The following is an 18261-nucleotide window of genomic DNA, read 5'->3' as shown; positions in this document are numbered from 1 at the left end:
CAAGAGTTTGGGACTTGTGTGCTCTTAATAAGCAATTATCTGTACATGATATAAGTAATCTGTACTTATTGCTCAGTGTTTTCAGTTTGCATGTTATAAGTTCTCTTACTCTTGGAAGTCCAAATTTTTATTCTCAGCTAGCACGGCTGATGTTTCTTCAGCTTGTTTTTCTCAAAATAGAAACATGTAAAGAAAAAAGAAGTGCAAGGGGGGAAAGGTTTGGAGCTAGGTCGGTGAAAATAGACTGCTTGTTAATAAAGAATGTGCAGACTTCTCTTATTTCACACACACACGCACACTCTGTCTCCATTCTGTAAAGGTCAGGCAGGTCCTTTTCCCTAGAAGTTGTGTTGCTGTTTGTCATGGAAGAAGATGGGAGTGTCATAGGGGTGGATATTGGAATTAATTCTGGGTTGCATTGTCACTACAGGAATGGCGAAGAGTGCAAAGGTTTCAGAATAAGGTGGCTGTGTGGCCAAATGACAAATTTCTGACTAGGGTGTGCAGGTAGGACTCCTGTCGCCGTCAGTGGCAGCAATGTGACTACGTCCAAAGCCAGACCACTCCATACGTTCAGTTTTGTCAATCTAAGTGTCTGTTGAGAGGAAATTGGAGCTGAACGTGTATCTTCATTGATTTACAGTGATAGCAAGGGTTCGCTTCGTCACCAGGGAAGGAGCAAGCTTTTGAATTAAGGGAAGTTTGTTAGCTGTGCTTTGGTCCCGGACCCCACCTAATCTTGTTTTCTTACTGAGGGGGCTGTATTTGAAACGTGGTTTTGAGAAAGTAGGGCTGCTGAAAGATTTAAAATACAAAGCTTTGAAATAGTGTCTAAAAGCAAGTACCTGTTTATTATAAAGCACAGGAACACGTAAGGCAAACTACAGCTGAAGATTGTTCATCCCTGCTCAAATTCTGGAAACAGAAGCTTATTAAATGAACAAAAGTGCAACTATTCACGAAAACTATACTGCTACATTCAGCTGTCTTCTGTCTTCACGGTGCTCAGCTGGTATCTGTATAGAGAAGAGTTGAGATAATTTTTTTTGGTTATAAAATCAGAATCAATCTTTGTGAATAAACACAGTTTAAAATATGAACCCTGCTACTTTAAACTGGGGAGTTGTCACTTTGATTCACCGAATCACAGAAGAAAGGTCCTGTCTGCAGTTCTTGAGCCATTTGGCAGTAGTTGCAAGCTCAGAGTGGTACTTACTATAGGTGTGCTGCAAATACACTGAGATTGACTTAGGACTTTCATTTTAAATTCATTGTAACACTTCACTGGAATACTTTTCATTTTTAAAAGAAATTATCATTGCAGGGAAGTAACTCAATTGTTCGTTATTAATTGTCCCTTATAGAAAACTGGAAGTTTTAATGAATAACAGAGTTGGTGTCGGTCATGGTGACCAGATCCATACAGCCACCTGCAAGAACTAAAAACCAACATAAACTCTACTGCTGTCTACTTGGAGCCCACTTTCCATCACCTAAGTGCTCTATAGTATGTGCCCATTACCTTTAATGAACAAACAAAACCCCAAACACTGACAAGTCTGACTTCATAAACATGTCTGTGGGTGCCCATACCTTTCCACAAGAGGTTTATTTTCCACCGGGAATCTCTCTCACCTTGTTAAATGCACTATTGATACTTGGGCAGAGAATGAAGAGGACAGAGCACTGTAAGAAGCTGTGTAGAATAGGTGGCGTGATCTAACTGGTTTCTGTTGTGGTTTAATTTATTCCACAAGTGTTTATCAGGAGCATGTTTTGTGTGAGGGGCTTGCATGTCAAAATTTGATTTAACGTATAAAAATGGTAATACTTCCAATAACTTTTTTGTATGTTGTTGCCCTGCTTTGTTTCATGTGTGACACATGAAACTATAAAGAATCACAGGATCTTAAAACTGGAAGAGACCTTGAGGCTGCTCAGTCCGTCCTGCTGTTCTAAGCTGTGATGCTTGTTTAGTTTTCCAGTGCTGGGGAAATGACAGTTGTATCATTTCAGTGGTTTACTGTCCTTGTAAGAAAGCTTTACATTGTGCTTTACTTGAGTCTTTCTTGCTGCATTGTTTCGTGTTTTATTCACTTTTGCAGTGGGGAAGAGAACACAGCTTTCATCTTTGTGGCAGCCTTACTTGTCCTGGTGGGCTACTTCAGTATTCTTTAGACTAAACATCCTCAATTTAACCACCTTTCTGTGTAGCTCGTGTATCTAGCTCCTTGGCTGGGTGTTTCTTTATTTGATATTTGGAGGTTTTTTCCCCTTTTCTTTCTCCCTCTCTCTTTAGTGTTTGTTGAAACCTGGTGTTCGAAACTGGACCTAGTATTTCAGCTGAGACCTTAGCTGCGCTGAATTGAAATAATTACTTCACATCTTAGGGGGAGAAAAGGTGACACATTTGGTAATAACGGATGCAACACCGCTTTCAGCTTATGCTATATCCTACTTGATACTTACCATCAAAAATGTCTATAAGTGGGGTTCCTGGAGCAATGGAGATATTTGATGTCGTCTCACTGATGATGTTGAGGAGCGATTTGACTTCCGATTCTAGATGCTCCACTGTTTTTATTACCTTCTAATGAAAATAGGGGAGAAAAATGGAGAAAGGTGGTAGTCAAAGGGTCAAGTGGAAGGAATTGTACCCAAGGTGTTAGCAGAAGTGCAAATCTAACGTCCCATAATGCTAACAGCTAATAGAATTGATAGGGCGCATTGCAGATTTAAATATTTCTTCTGTTATGCTGACCTCTAGTGGCGTGAAGTATTAAAACGTTTCACAGGAGCTACAGAGCCCGTTTATGAAAGTCACCTGTGATTTGACTTCTTGGAGGGTACTGCACATTAACTTTTTTTTAACCCTCTCATTTCTGAGCCGCCATCATACCCAAGAAAAGAATCTGCACGGAAGATGAGAGGAGCTGACGGGTGGAAAGTAAGAGGGCTGGGACTAGAGCAGGGGAGAGGTAATGTTGCCATTTGAGAACCAACAGTGTGTAGTTTGGCAGCTACCCAGCTGGAAATAGTTAGCGCTGGATATGTATCTTGTGAGTACTTAAGCCACCAGGGAAAAAAACTTAAAAAGTTCAAACTTTGCAGCTTTCCCAGAATCTCAGTCATATGGTTCATTTAGCTCTCGAGTGTCTGCAGGAGTGAGCAGAAACTCCTCTGTCAGGCTTGGACTCACCTGCAGAATTCACATGAGCAGATGTGAAACTGTACCGGTATCAGTTCTGAGATTGTTATATTAAAGGCACAGTTCTAAACTTTAGAAAAGGCTGATATGTGATAGTAATTGGTTAATCAGTTGTTTGGAATTCGTGAAGATTATATGTTTTTGTAATAATGTAATAATTTTGTAATAATGTAGAATGTAATAATAGTTAAAGCACGACATCTGAAAAAAATAGCCAAACTTTGAACAGAACAAAATCAAGAAGAGACAGTGTCTATAAACATCATTCTTCTTTCCTTTCTTTGGTCAGGATGGGCAGAGGTCTGGTAAGGTCCAGGAGCCGGCACAATAGCTCTTACCTCTTCAATAATATCTAAACGTTTGTGGATTGTATCATGTTCGTTACACCAGCTTCCTCTTCCCAGACTTCCAGGTAACACACTGATAGGGTCTGCAGCAGCTGGAAAAAAACAGCCACAGTTAGTTGACAGGAGCTTTTTGATAGCAGTCCTTACCTTTCTGACTTCTGAAGTGGCATTTTGCATGCTAGACATCGCTGTTTATGAAATCACATGTAGGACCCCCAGGTAGAAACTCAACCTCTCTCCCAACAGCTACAGCTGTATCCCAGTGCTATGAATGTCTCCTTGCATGTGCACGCTGTCATGGTTGGTTGGAAGAAGGTGTTTTCTCTGGCCGGGTTGTTTTGTTTTTTGTTTTGTTTGTGTGTGTGTGTGTTTACACAATCTGTTTTTTTCCTACCTGTGTAGGGTAAGGTTATAGACTGTAGCTGACTTTACAAGTGTAAAACCTAAACATTAGGAAGGTCTGCCTTTACACATCAGTTCCTCTTCTTTCTTCAGATTTTCTTCAGAAGCAGCTGGTACAGCAAAGCTTTGAAGAGTAGCTGGGTTTGTCCACTTATGCCCTGAACAGATACAAAAACTGGTGATTCCACTGTGCCACCAACTTGTCCGTAGCAGCCTGATACTGCAATGGGAAGGGAAGCAATAAAAGTGTGTACAGCTGATGCCGTTTGCTGACCGAGTCACTCATATATGCTGCTGTATACAAAGTCACTTATCTCTGTCAGTTATCTGTAGTTACCTCTTGGTACTCATGAGCTTTCTTGCTCTCTGAACGTTGCATTCTGCTGGGTGCAGTCCGTGAAAGGTCAGCACGTGCTGGTGTCTGTGCTTCAATGGAACCAATTTCATTTTCGGTGCAGCATTCAGTAACATTTAGATTTTGGTATGTGTGCATAGAACTGTAATGGAGTATTGTGAACCCCACTAAAATGATAACATATCTTGCTCCATGTAAAGTTAGGTCTTGTTCTTGTCTGAGGCCTGAAGAAACTATTGATGATGAGAAAGCAGCAGTAACTCATTCTCTTGTCGTTTGGTTGTAACAAAGAGGAAACTGTGAGCTTCTGTTATAATGAACAGTAAGAAACCTAAGCGACTAGTTCTACCTTCAGTACTGTTGTGCAAGAGCAGCGATTTGGAACTGCTGCAGTGCTTCGTCGCAAGTTCACGCCAAGATTTCTGGGGTGTAGGTACCAGATGACGGCAAACGCATGTCAGTAAGGGTTGTAGCCATTACAGTTTGGTGGGATGAGAGCGGTACTCTGAGTTGGAATGGTATCCTTGAAGCTGGAGGGCGGAGGGCAGAGAGGAGAGCTTTAGAATGTCATCTGATGTCCCAGGTGTTATTTAGAGACGTAAGAGAGAACTGGTGGTGGCTCATTTGCAGTGAGATTTGGATTTGGGTTGTTGTGGTGCGTTCACCAGGAGGTGGCGCTGTCGGGACAGACGCCCGAAGAATGTCCCTGTTCACAGAGCTGCCGAGATGTGGCAGGCACTTAAACACTGGATGCTTTGCAGTTGCCCTTCCCACCCCCCTTTCCTGCTGCTAGTGGTGTTTTGGGAGCGTTGTTACCTTGTAACTTAGTGGTCAAGTGAACCCTGCTGCTTCTCAAAATGTTTGTGTATTTACATGGTTTTTTCCATCATGGCTGGAACAGTACTGAGATACTGAAATTCTCAGTTAGAAATAGAGGTTACAAAGCAGCGACCAGTCTTTTGTCTACAAACCTTGGCTTTCCTAATAGTAGAATAATAGCAAGGTAACCTCCATTTTACTGTCAAAGATTAATAAAATTTCCTCCTTTCCAATATTCCCATCTCGGCTCTCAGGATCAAGCCTGGTGGCCCAATTCAGCTGTGTGCTGAACTGCCCCCCATCATGTTGGAGAGAGCGCCGAGGGCAAGCAGAAGGCATGGTGAGGAAGTAACTGTGGATCAGTTGTTGACTGCTGGGAACATTCCCAGATCTAAGTACAAATGAACTGTGAAAAGAGGCAGCAGAAATCATTAGGTGGACTAAGAGCAAATGGAAGAATTTGAGATTCCCCCAGGAAGTTATTTTTCACCATATTGACCTAGCTGTCGATGACTGGATCCCAAGGTTGGATGGAAGGTTTGGGTGAAGACCAGCACCGGTTGTGTGCAGTTTTTAAAGGAGCTTTTGGCCGCAGAAGTTACATGCCAGGCTTGTTTAGTTCTGTCCATTCCCTAGAAATGGAAGCGTGAGAGGGTTAGCGTTGGCCCTTTCTCCTTCTCTGATCATGCATCTTATAGCATGGTGGCCCATTAAAGACAGCCTAGAGCTCGTGTGCAGGAGAAGCAGAAGTAGCTGTCTGTCCTGTCTGAATGGGACGCTGACCCAGAGGCTCTCTGGCCTTTCCAAACTGCCTAATGGCACGGTGGGGACGCCTGCTGGCACCGTGCAGGGGCTCCTTTCACCTTTCTCCTGATACGGGACCTTAAATCCGCAAAGTGACTTTTTGAAGCAGAAATGATATAAGGTCTTACCCAAAATGCTCCTTTAATCATTCTTTTAGCTTAGCCCTTCCGTCTGAAGGAGGATTCTGTTTAGCGCAAACCTCAGCATTGTGCTGACTGCTAGTCTAGGCAGGTGTACGTAGATGGGGAGGTTCGATGTGATGGATGAGTGTCACTTGATTTCGGTGTGCCATCGTAGATATGTACAGCCTACATAAGGCCATTGCATCTCACTGTGAGGTGTGTGCACATGCATGTCTAGAGAGCTGGGTAGAGGGGTTGCTGTGAAATGCAGGACTTAGCAGTGCTTGGCTCCTTGGGCTGGTTGGTTCCTTTCTTCTGACATGGAGACAGAGAACTTTCCAGCACTCGGAGCACATCACTGCGTTATAAACTGTAGCGGGCTTACTGAATGAGGAGGACGTGTCCTAATTTGATGAGGCTGTAAGGTGTTACTCAGAACCACAGGACTAGTGCAGTGCCTAAAAAATTTGACTAAGAGTCAAAGCCTAAGTGTCTTGGAAGCACCTGACAGCTGTTGTTAGTGAGTGATAAGAGTTAGTAGAAACCAAAGTGTGTCTAGTTCCCAGACCTCACAGTACGGAGCTGTCTGAGGGCTGACCCAGCAGAAACCCTCTCAGCCAGGACCTTTCGTGTCTGTGCCTGGTTAGTGACCTTGACGCTGAGACAGACGCGCCCTTGCGCTTGCCCCTTCGCCAGCAGGTCGGAATGGGGTACTTCAGGTGGGTGGTTGCTGCTGCTGCTGCCCGGACAGCCAGTACTTTGGTCAGCGTAGTTTGCATCTGTTTTCTGAGCCTTGGCTTAAGGCTTTGGCTACTAAAAAAACCTTATTGTAATTTTGTTGTCTGGCTCTAGCTCTTAACCCACAGCCTTTATCTCTGGGATGGGCCGTTCACAAGTCACGTCCGGTCCCGTGTAAATATGGCACGTATCTGGGTCACTATGGTCAGACAGTCCAGCTGAAGCAATAACTTCCGTGTGCTCAGAGAATCACATGTTGCTTATGAGTTGCTGCCCTTCTCGGCGTTGCAGTTGGTGAAAGAAAATGACGTGGTCTGCCTTTGGCACCGACCTTCTCCGGCAGCATCGCAACCTCACGTAATGACAGCAGTCGCCTTGTAAAGGGAGTGAAGAACGGAAGGCTGCAAGCCATGTAAGCAAAAGGCTGATGGCCTTTTAGGATACTTCCACGTACTTGCTCTCTTCTTGCTGAAGAAACGCTTTAAAAATTTAAATTAGAATTTTTACTTGCTCATGTGTCAAAGCACATGCATAAATGCAGGAAATTGATAGTAAATTTTAAAGCTAACAGCCCTTGCAAGTAAACTCTTTGTATGCTGTATAAATTACGTATTTAAAATGAAGGGGTACTTGCAACTTCACTCTTGCTGTCAGGAGGAGGCATATTTCAATGTCTTAAATATCTGATTTGAAACTTAATGGATTACTTGAGGCAGATATTTATTCTAACATTTCAAAACGGCAGAGAGAACATTACCTTTCAGTTAATCTCCCATATGCAAATTCCCACCAGATGCTTCCTGTGAGATGCTTAGTTCAATTTTTGATGTCCATTCTGTTTGATATACAGGTGGTAATTGTCCATCAAGAATCAGAACTCTTTTGTTCAACATAAAATGGCCCGTGCCTTTTTTTCCTCCGATTTAAGTCCTCTGTGCTATGTTGATGGTGCCGGTAAAGCTGGGTGGTTCTGACGGCCCTGTGCTGTGAGAGTCAGAGACCAGCAGATGGAGCAGGAAAATGGAGAAGCTGAGTTGGTTGCTAATAAAGGTGTGTTCAATAGATGAATATGCTTAACGTTGGAAAGAAGTAGCACGGTGAAGAGTAAAGTTCTATGTATCATGGTCAGCCTGACTGTAAAAAACTTGATCTTATAGCAGGGGACGGAACGAGCGACGAAGTCAGAATTAAAACAACTTTAGCAAACAGGTTAAGAGCAAAGGCCCTAGTTTTAGAATACCTCTCAGTTTAGCTCCTCTGCCTCCTGTACATTTGATATGTTCCCCCAGCCCCCCAAATGTTGCATCTGCAGACTCCCCGAAGAAGTCCCCTTCTACGACCACCAGGATTCTGTCTATCCAGATGCTGGTAAATGGTTCATTTTGATCATCCAAATAGTTGCTGATATTAAGCATCAGAATAAACCTGAGCAACTGTCTCTTCACTGTCATTTGCTGCTGTTAATAAGGCTGACAACCGAAGTATGCCGTCACACGGATCTGGCAGGTCTTTGTAAGTATCTTTCCTAAAGGTGCCTTGCTGGTCAAACTGAAGTTACAGGCTTGGTGTAGAAATTACTGGGTTGGGTCCCTTGGTCTGTGTTATTGGGGAAGATCAAGCTGAGTGACCATAATGTTCTCAATTGGTCTTAAAGTCTATAAAATTCCTTTTGCATCATCCTATGATCAGTGTGGTTTTGCAAGTTAACTGGGAGTGTTATGTTTAGTAGGGAGGGGTAGAACAAAGCAGGCCACAAGCCAAATGAAAGGCAAGTGAGATTGAAACAGGAACCAGATGGCAAATAAGGAAGTGTGAAATCGTGGATAGACCAGGGAGGATAAAGGAGAACATGTATAACCCTTCAGGAAAACATACTGTGCTGTGTGATCTTGTTTGCACTGTCTTAGGTTTAGCAGTATCATTTTATTCCTGGAGCGTGTTGCATAAAGTGGCCAGATAGCTTCTAATGAGAAAATGAAGGGAGTAGTAATGGATTTACGTTCCAGTAGGAAAAAGGTCATGAACTTGAGTATCAGGTTCAAATAATGAATCCAATAACCAGTTTGGGAAGAATGCAACAGACCTCTGAAGGGATTTGCTGATCTTTGCTTAAATTATGCCTTGTCTAAATATAAGTGTTGGACTCCACTTGAACATGTGTATATAATTTTGAAGTGTTAGCTCAAGAAATTACACAGCTTACAAAGATGGTTGGCACAGTTAACTTGCAGCTGTATACAGGAGAGGTTCAATTGCTCTGACCTGTACTGATACTAATAGTATTAGTGCTTTCAGACCTGAGTTAAGTCAAGGCTGTTAGTCATATTTAATTTGGGGGGGTTCTTCTTAAAGGTATCACATGTAGTTTCCAGTTATGTCAACCCTTAATTACATTGGCGTCCTTAAATATGGAAGTACCGGATTAACTTTCTGTACCAGTATGGGGTTTATTACCACCAGTGTGGCCAAATTCCTTTTAAGCTGGATTCTATATAATGTAATCTGTATCAAATTTTATTGTTAGGACACCAAAGGTAATTTATTTGGATAGAAAGGGTTGTACTGGAAATGCTTTTTAATGTGCAGATTGTCTTCAAATTCTTACGTGCTCAGGGGCAGAGCTTTAACTGGGCATAGAGCTGTTATCCATAAAACACTGTCTAATGCTTAACTGCGATTCAGGTACCTCTGAACCTCTTTCTCGAGTTTGGAGCTTCTAGTTGCTTAAAGATAAGGGAATTCTTACCTTTAGTGATTGCAGTAAAGACTGCAGGAATTATAATAAATATCTAAAATTTCTTAGCTTCTTATATACTGTCATAGGTTACTATGCTTTACACAGGAGGCAACTGCAGGAGTTTGCTTGTATATGTGTGCAGATACACACACACACATATAAATACGTATACGTACACACACCTTTATGGGGCTCTAGCTTTTATGGCAGAATGACATTGCAATGTCCATCCAGGGCAAATGTGGAATATTCAAAGTAGGAGATGGAAAGCAGGGTTTGTATATTAGACAGAGAACTGACAGTAAAAGGCTCTTCTAGAATTTGGGGGGACAGAGGAGGACTGGTTTGGCTTGGCTTGGTTTTTTTTTTTTTAATCATTTCAAGAAGGTACATTGAAAGTTTTTAATGCCTGATTAGGGATTAATCTGTAGTTTATGCATTCACTGTATCTTCAACTGCTACCAGAATGCCGTCTTGGAAAGATTTCAAACATGGAACAAAATCTAAGGGATTCCTTGGTATCCAAGATTCATGAGCCTCTGGTAATAATGCAAGTATCCGAATTAAGTTTCTTCCATGAAATTAATTATTTTTAATATTCACTTTAGAAGCTAAATATCAGAAAGTCAAAGTTCCAAACTTGCAGACCTGATTCATACTCTGTTTATCAAGATGTGGAATATGCTCTATGGATATTATTTCAGATCCTGGATCAGTTAAGATTGAACTTATTTTAATTCTTTTTGGGGTTTTTTTCCTTGAAAGAGAAGAACCAAATAGGAAATCTCATGTGTTGCGGGATGTATTGCGTTAGTACAGGTGGGTCAGGGTATCATCCTACCAGTTCTCACTCCTCTAACTTGCCTGTCCCATCAACCTACATGTGAGATGTCATGTTGTGATGTGTTCTGGTCCTACTGTGACTCACTTGTCCTTGTGAAATATGCAAAATCAGAAATGGGACTTGACAGAAATTTCCCTGACTAGGAGATGGCTGCCACCTATTTCTGTGTAAAACTACTTGGTTTGGAGGAGGATTTTGCTGTCGTGATCCCTGTCATTCTCACTTCACAAGGGAGCTTCAGCTCACGCTTACCCAGCAGCGGAGGTCGAGAGGGAGTGTGCAAGACCAGGGGTAGTTCATGCTGCCGTAGGGCATTTTTTATTTTATTTTTTTTTTCCCAGGCACAGCAAAATCCACGGCCCCTGCCATGGCTATCTACGAGATGCAAAATTACTACTTGAAAAAACATTTGCTGCTGTGTTACCATATTTGTGATCGTAAGAAGCACTTAAGTTTTGTATATTTTCATTCAAAGGAAGGAGGATAACAATGAAATGTTCCTGTGAGGGAGCTGTTAGCTTGGAATATATTTCCAGCATGCTGGTCTTCTGATCAGGCAGCCAGGGAATATTCTCTTGTGCTTGCTGCTGTAATGGAAAATGACTACAGGGAATTGGGGTGATGAGAGATATAAGCTGCATAATTTGCAGGTAGTTTGCTTTAATTAATGCTGTAACTTACAGTGGGATACCCTGATGCTTTGGGCTGCAAACAAAAGTTTCACTTTAGTATGTATTTATTTCTGTGTGAATTTGTTTCGGAAACTAAGTCAGAGCGTTAGGAGGGTTATAGCTAGTAGCTGCGTGGGACAGACTTGTGTGTCGAGAAAGGGATGAGCTGTTTTAGGAAGAAGAGGAGCCGTGTTGTAGCATATGTTAAGAATGTAAGTTGTGTAGAGTGAGCGTGCTTAAGGCTGGTTTGGGAATGGAGGAGGTGAGATAACGCAAGTATTTGATTCCACCGTCAGTTTGAGGATGGCCACTAGTATCAGGGTATAAAGAGGTTTTCAATTTTATGAGGACGTGGCTTTTGGTCTGTGTTTAGTAATAAGAGCTATATAGGGTCACGGGGAGTGTGTGAGGTGAGTGTGACTTATTAGTCAGCTCTGTGGTTGTGTAGTTTGCATATGAGTAAGTTATGGTAGTGGAAAGAAAGATGATAGCACAATGAAATAATATCCTTGTAGGTTTTTTTCCAATACTTAAACAAGTCTAAGAACTTGCTTGAAGATACATTTTCCTCTGACAGAGAGTTCACGTGTGCTGCAACAGCTCAGGAAGTAGAATAGTGATATGTATATATACACACACACATAGACATACATACTACATCCTGGCACTCGTGGCCAAGACTCACAACTGCTTTGACCAGAGCAGATCAGCCACGTTTATAAATACAGCTGCATCCTGCAGATGAACAGCAGGAGTCCTGTATTTCTAAACCCCGGACTTTTCTGAGTTTGGTATTAACCTTTGCTTTACACATGGAGGATACAAAGGCCATGGAAGTTAATAAAAATCTGTGAAAAGGCTCACTTCCGTACAGAACCCCTACTTCAGGTGCCTCATGGCCTTAAGAAACAACCTACATCGGGGTACACTTTGTGACAAACTTCCTTTCTCCTTCCTTGTTGGAGCTCAGAGAGGAGTGTTTGCAAAGCCTGTAATCCTTGCACTGGAGACAGCAATGCCGGTAGGTGTCTATAAGGACAGAAAATCTCCGTAACAGGGGGTATAAGTTAAACCACTACCAGTTCATAGTAGAGAAATAAGTCCAATATGAGTCCAACATAGATAGGACATCTCTCATAAATTTTTATTGTGGATTTAATTCTACAATGCAATAGTTTAATCTCCTGGAGGCAAAACACTGTTCTGTGAGAGTGCCAGTGGTCAGTTTGGGGCAAAAGGAGGCTGTTTTGAAGGGATATTTTTTTTCTCTCCAGTTTCTAGGCAGTGGTCTAGCTTATAGATCTTCTCAGCTTTGATATAGCATGTGGATGTCAGAGGATCCAAATTTTTCTGATAAGTCATAATATATTAGCTTACACTTGTTTTACTTTAACTTGTAGTTAAAAAGTGAAGGAAAGTTCAGCTGTTTAAAAAGAAATCTTGCCAGCCTGGAGTATTGAGCAGCAGTGCTTCCACGGAGCTCTCCTGTTGCTCTTTCCCTAGTAGCGTGCTCAGCGTTTGGTTTGCTCAGCTAAATGGAGCCTATCAGTGGGGCCAGCCTGCTTGCCAGGTACTTGGTTACCTGAGGACTCCAAGTCACCTCTCTGCCATGCATAAATGTGGAGCAAAGGCTTTGCTGTTGGGGTGCTGCACCCCTCGGAACAATTTGCCTGGAGGTTTTTGTAAGAACGGAAACACATTTAAATGAGGCATGTATTGAATGTGCTAGTGCCCCAGGCTACATTGTAAGCTACACTTGAGCAGCACCGCACAACCTAACCCAGCAAGGACAGCTAAGAACGAAGAACTGTGGCCACGAGGCAGGAGCACGTCATTGGGTCCAGAAGGGCTCCCATGCCAGCCTCTTCTCCTGGGCTGTTCAAAGGCTGAGCTCCGTGAACAGGAGATTGTTCATAATAATGGCTGGATTAAAACATAAATTCTACATTGGCCAGCCCCCAAACCATTTTTAAGATGAAGCCATGGGGATTGGGAGGGAGGATCTGTAAGGAAATCAAATATTAGGTTCCCTGACTCAAAGGTAGCAAAGGGAAAGTGGGGATGACTTTCTTAAGCCTGTCAACCAGTCAGGGTACTCCCATGGCCATGACACACGCAAAATTTTCCATCTGACATAAAGTACGCCATTGGGACAGTGAAAATGATTCGCTGAGTGCGTAGCATGGCATGATGCTGGGTACTAGTCTCCACGGCAGTTATTATTCAAGTACTATTCTATTTAGCTGAATTTTATCTGAGTTTGCTAATGATTTCAGCTTAAAACCGTACTTTTGGGGGAATAAATAAAAGCATTCTTCCAGTCTTTCTTTGTTCTTCTTTAATTTCACTTTTTTTTTTTTTTTGTGAAGCTCACAAAACTGGCAAGAGGATAGTGAGTACTTGTGGAGTAAAAAGCAAGTTAGGGTACCCTTGCTGGGGTGTTGGTATTTCAGTTCATCACTGATAAACATGACAAAGCCAGTGGGGTAGGAGGGAGTCGGGGCAAAGAAGAATGACTAGGTCTTGGGGGCAGAAGGGACTAACAGTTTTTCAGGAAATGTTTTGATTGTAATGGAAACTTACTACTCTGCCATGAAATACAAACATTATGTGTTGTCAAGAAGTAAGAGCAGAGGGAAAATAAAGCTGGGCCTCAGCTAGCAGAAAACACGTAATACAAACAGGCTGGGAAGCCAGGTTTGTGGTTACACAGGGACTATAAACCCTTAAACCAGCCAAACCGAATAGCTTTCAGTCCACTGTCAGCTACAACATGATTACAGGTTATTCCAGCACTAATCTGTTGTTAATGACAGTAAAATTCAGATGCAAGCTTATCAGATGTTCTGTGTTAGTAGTCCCCAAGGCATTTGGGGAAGGTGTTATGTGCCTCAAAATCTCAGGAATAAGTAATCCAAAGCAGAAAAGAAAAAAACTTGGTGCTGTTAGAGCAAATCTAAAAAGAAAGGTTTAAATAATAGAAGATCTTTTTATATCAGTCTTGAACTTCGATCTCACTGCTGAGTAGATTAGTACGTATGTTAATATGGCTGCCAGAACAGTAATTATGGAAATGCAGGGCGCTGGCTGCAACACCTGAATGTGGTTCTATATTTCTGAAAATACAGTAATAGTATCTCCTGTGAAAAGTGAAAAATCTCTACCGAAGCCATATGCCTCCAGGACAGACTTTAATAGCACAAAAATGGAGTTTTTCCTGTCAAAACCAATATTCCCACAGACGTTTGACACATACCTGTGTCACCTTCATATAAAACCCACAGAGTAAGCAATTCTTTACCTCCCCCTCCCGTTCCATGCAAAGGCTTTGACCACGCTACAGTGAAGCTATAGTTTCTGCTTTGCAAGCTCAGAATCACTTACCTAAGAGATCTTGCTCCTGCAGGACTAAAGCAAACGCCAGCGCCCAAAGGAAAAGCATGGTTTCAGCCTCTCCAAGCTCTGCCGTAGTCCTGGTGGAGAGCCCTGCAGCCTCGCTCCCCAGCTTCGTATCGACTCCTCCGTCCAGCCGTTCGTGCTGAGGTTTAGCCAGAGTTAGGAGGAAATATGCCCGGGCTGAGCCAAGATTCTTGAGCTGTTCTCTTCTGCTTCCCTCCTTTTAAAAAACACCCTTCCAGCTCCATGCAAAGTCCAGTTACCCAGGCAAGCTGGCAGTGGTCCAAGCTCCCCAAAGTGTTTTTGGGTTTTTGCCCTTGTATTTATCTACACAGGCTACAACTGGAATGTGCTGAAGAGCTTTGGATCCTGTAAATACAGCGTGGGGCAAGAAAAGGAAGGGAGAATGGAGGAGGAAGGGTTGCTGGATGTTTCCCTGTAGGATTTCATCTAGGGCGGGGAAAGCAGGAACACTGGAAAATACAGTATCTTTAGATCTTGTGAGCTTACAGGGCTTTTTCCATTATTTGTTCATTTTGAAGACTGCAGAAACGTCTTTTTCTGCGTCGTGCCAAGTATAGCAGTGTTGTGGGAGGTGGCAACTGTCTGTGGTGCTTCATGCTTGGATGGTACCATAGGAGCTCCTGAAAGTCTGGACTCTTTAGTTTGACAGGTTTTTGGAATATGTTAGCCTTGATAACATCACGTGCAAAAGTGATGCTGCTAATGGTATTCTGACAGCATATCTGATTCTTAGCAGGATCTTTAATTAAACAATAATTGTTTTGTAGATGCATGGATGCTGCTTGGGCAATCGTCAGTCTTTAACCCCACTAGACTGGTGTTCAAAGACTTAACATTATCTCCTTCCTGGTACTGATCCTCATGTTTGTTGAAGTTGTTGCCTTTTTTTCAAACTTTTTGCAAGTAAAAGGTGAAAGGCCATTAAGGTGCCCCACTGAATCCTAAAGGCTGCTGTCCAGGATAAACGGTGTTCTAACTATTGAAAATAAAACCTGCAAACTAGAATAGATTTCCTCAGCCTTTACCACCTCTCTAGCAGGCAGAAAATCAAGTTATTTGACTAGGATATCTGAAAGCGAGCCTGTAGAGACACTATTGTAGAGTTCAAAGTACGATCATCCTTAGTGACTTCCAAGTTGTAAGCTCAATTACAAGGCAAAATAGCCTCAGTAATAAAGATTCTGTGATTGCAGTTTAGCTGGTAACTTTGTTGAGGCACTGAGCAAAACAGGGCACAGAACAACCTCGGTGTGTAGCCCTCAGGGCTGGTGCTAGTAAGCTAACATTTTTGTGAAATAAAAATGAAATTGGCTATAAGAATTAGAGTGGCAGTGTTTTTCTGGGTGTTTTAGCTTAAATCACCGTGTAGTAATACTGTAATCCATACAGGTTCTTATTTTATCAGTCCTGCTGAAAAATCACATCAATTTTAGTTTTGTTATAAACAGGTCTTTAGAGAGGAACCGTGACCGGTAACAGCGAGTGCACTCTGGTTTATTCTGTGTTTGAGTATGAGGTGCTGTAGGCTATGATTTTCGAAGCAAGAGATTATCTGCGTTTTGCCTGTGCTTTGGAGAGGAGGCTGAGGGGCCGAAGAGTATTTATGAATAGTTGGCTGCTGTTCTCTGAATGTGCTTGCCCTTCACCTTTGTACTTTCTTAAGCAGAATCACCCAGTGCATTCTCTGTATGGCGAAGGGAGCCTGTTTGTGGATGCTTTTCTGCATGATCTCTGCCGTCCTTTATACCATACTATTACAAAGCAATAAACATTCATTAAATAAGTTTTCCCTTCAACACACTATAAAAAATAATGTGATTTCCATTCCAGACCACCTCTGCTGAGGTCACTTGCCCCCTTTACAGCATGTTTCCTCGAGGTTCCTCCTGAATTGCTCTCAGGCTCCTGGAGCAGTTGAGTTTCTCAGAGGCACTTGCTGCTTATTTTTACGTGTTGTGTTGTGTTTGACCATAGTGAGGTGCTGGTCTGATAGCCATGGAGAACTAAACAAAATAGTGAGGGATTTCTCTGGTATCATACTCCCAGGGATTGGTTCTGTAATGAGAGAGAAGTTTTTTCCACTGCAGGGAAATGCAGCCAGAAAGAATACTTCTGCCAAGCAGGATTCTGGTTTCAGTAGGACTACCTGTCCTGAGAATTTTGGTGATCTTAGTTAATTACCTGAGATGACTTTTGTTATTTCTAAATACTCAGAATGAAGCTACAGATGAGGACACTTTAATTAGCAACACGAAGTACAAAAAGTCCAAGGTGTGTTGACAGAAATCATTAAATGGCAAAGTAGATTTTTCAGTGAACGACAGAGGATTTGAGAGCAGCAGAAAGAGTGTGATACAAACCTATTTGTTTTCTCTGATGGTTTGATTACCATCAGAGAAAGCATTCTTCGGCACGTTTATCTTGGAAATGTCCATATATGAGAATATAATGAGATCATATGAATATAGGTTTGAACAAAACCCAGCTGTCGAGATGTTCCCAAGAAACCGGCAGCCAAAAAAAGCATACCAGTGAACAGGGATGTGAATTTTCGCCAGCCGGCAGTCTGGTGAAAGGGAGAGCAAACATAAGGATTAAGTCTATTTTGGGAGTAGGGGTTTTTTTTGTACAGGCTTTCTGTATCTCTTTCTTGGACTAGTCAAATGTTTGGCAAAAGCAATAAATAAGTCCACAGTGATCCCACTGAGTGCGCAGGGAGAAGGAACAGAATAAACAAAGGCCATGTGTGCCAGCAGAGGACATATGTGCCATTTGAAGGAGATCATGTTGGTTTGGGGCATGGAATCCTGCAGCGCGGGCTGACAGAGGATATAGCTGAGCATACACTTGGCAAAATTTGTAGTGCGTGTACTGCAGTCCCTTGGGACTTCCAGTGAGACAGAGACAAAATTAAGTGGAGATTACTTCAGGGAACAAAAGTATGGCAGAACACCCGCCCTTGTGGGGAGAGAAAAGCACCTTATACTGAAGAGGCGGAAATGCAAGAGAATGATCTCTCTCCTGGATTTAACGCTGGTGGATGATGAAATAAGTGCGGGGTTCGTGTGTCCTGCCTACCTGCCCCTGGGAGGAGATTTGTGTCTTTAGGGACTGTAGAAATTCCTCGGGTTCTTGTCACAAGCTTAGTATCTGCCAGCTGCTCATGACCAGAAGTTCTTGCTACTTGGAGGCTGTGAACACTTTCTGGAAAACGAGGCTTGGTTCGTGATCTTTTTAGAAGTCGTCAATTATTTTCACTCTCTCAATTTAATCAGTTTCTGGCTGCTGGGTTGGAACAGTGGTTGGATGGATGCGGAATCAGAATTTTGTTACCTGGAGAGGTTGATTTCCACAGAGGAGGTATTCCACTTGTGGACTGCTTCTAGGGGAAGCAGAAGCTCGCTCTGCAACCAGTACATCTATCTGGTGAACAGATGAAAGGCCTCTTGCGGTGGTGGCTTCACCAGAATGAAGTAGACATTGCCATTCAAAGCTTTTGATAGTAGTGACTCTTGGCACCACGTCCACTGAGCTTCTGTGTGTCTGTTGTTCATGGGGCAGCCTCAGCTGGTGTTACAGGTCTTGTGGGCTGCGGCCTTCAATGTGTGAATACCTTCAGGTTCTGCGTCAGTGCGATCCCCTCTCCAGTCTGTTATATATTAACTTGTACTGGCGTTTGTTATCTTGATTTGCAAGTGACATCAAGAAGTGTGAAGTTCTGCTATTGTCATAAAGGCATAATCTTTGACGCTGCTTAAAAAAAAAAATTAAAATCACATGGTTGATGGTATGAG

At 42.5% G+C, this 18261-nt stretch overlaps 2 protein-coding genes across 2 annotated transcripts in view; one reads left to right on the top strand and one right to left on the bottom strand.

The window, feature by feature from the left end:
- Positions 1-832: 832 nt before the first annotated feature.
- Positions 833-14823, bottom strand: PLAC9 (placenta associated 9). Its single transcript, XM_027797183.2, has 4 exons — positions 14432-14823; positions 3547-3647; positions 2470-2590; positions 833-1016 (listed from the first exon to the last, which is right to left on the bottom strand). Exons 1-4 carry the CDS (start codon positions 14487-14489, stop codon positions 1006-1008), a joined length of 291 nt encoding a protein of 96 aa, XP_027652984.1. The 5' UTR covers positions 14490-14823; the 3' UTR covers positions 833-1005.
- Positions 7004-18261, top strand: part of LOC102048466 (putative threonine dehydratase) — a 52087-nt gene continuing 40829 nt past the window's right edge. Inside the window, exon 1 of the mRNA XM_055720387.1 lies at positions 7004-7152. Within this exon, the coding sequence (XP_055576362.1) occupies positions 7100-7152 (53 nt within the window). The 5' untranslated portion in view covers positions 7004-7099. The remainder of the gene's footprint in view (positions 7153-18261) is intronic.

The sequence above is a fragment of the Falco cherrug genome, chromosome 9 (genome assembly GCF_023634085.1).
Source record: "Falco cherrug isolate bFalChe1 chromosome 9, bFalChe1.pri, whole genome shotgun sequence".
In the NCBI taxonomy this organism is placed as follows: Eukaryota; Metazoa; Chordata; class Aves; order Falconiformes; family Falconidae; genus Falco; species Falco cherrug.
Note: the sequence above shows the minus strand (reverse complement) of the source record. Positions and strands in the feature narration are given on the sequence as shown.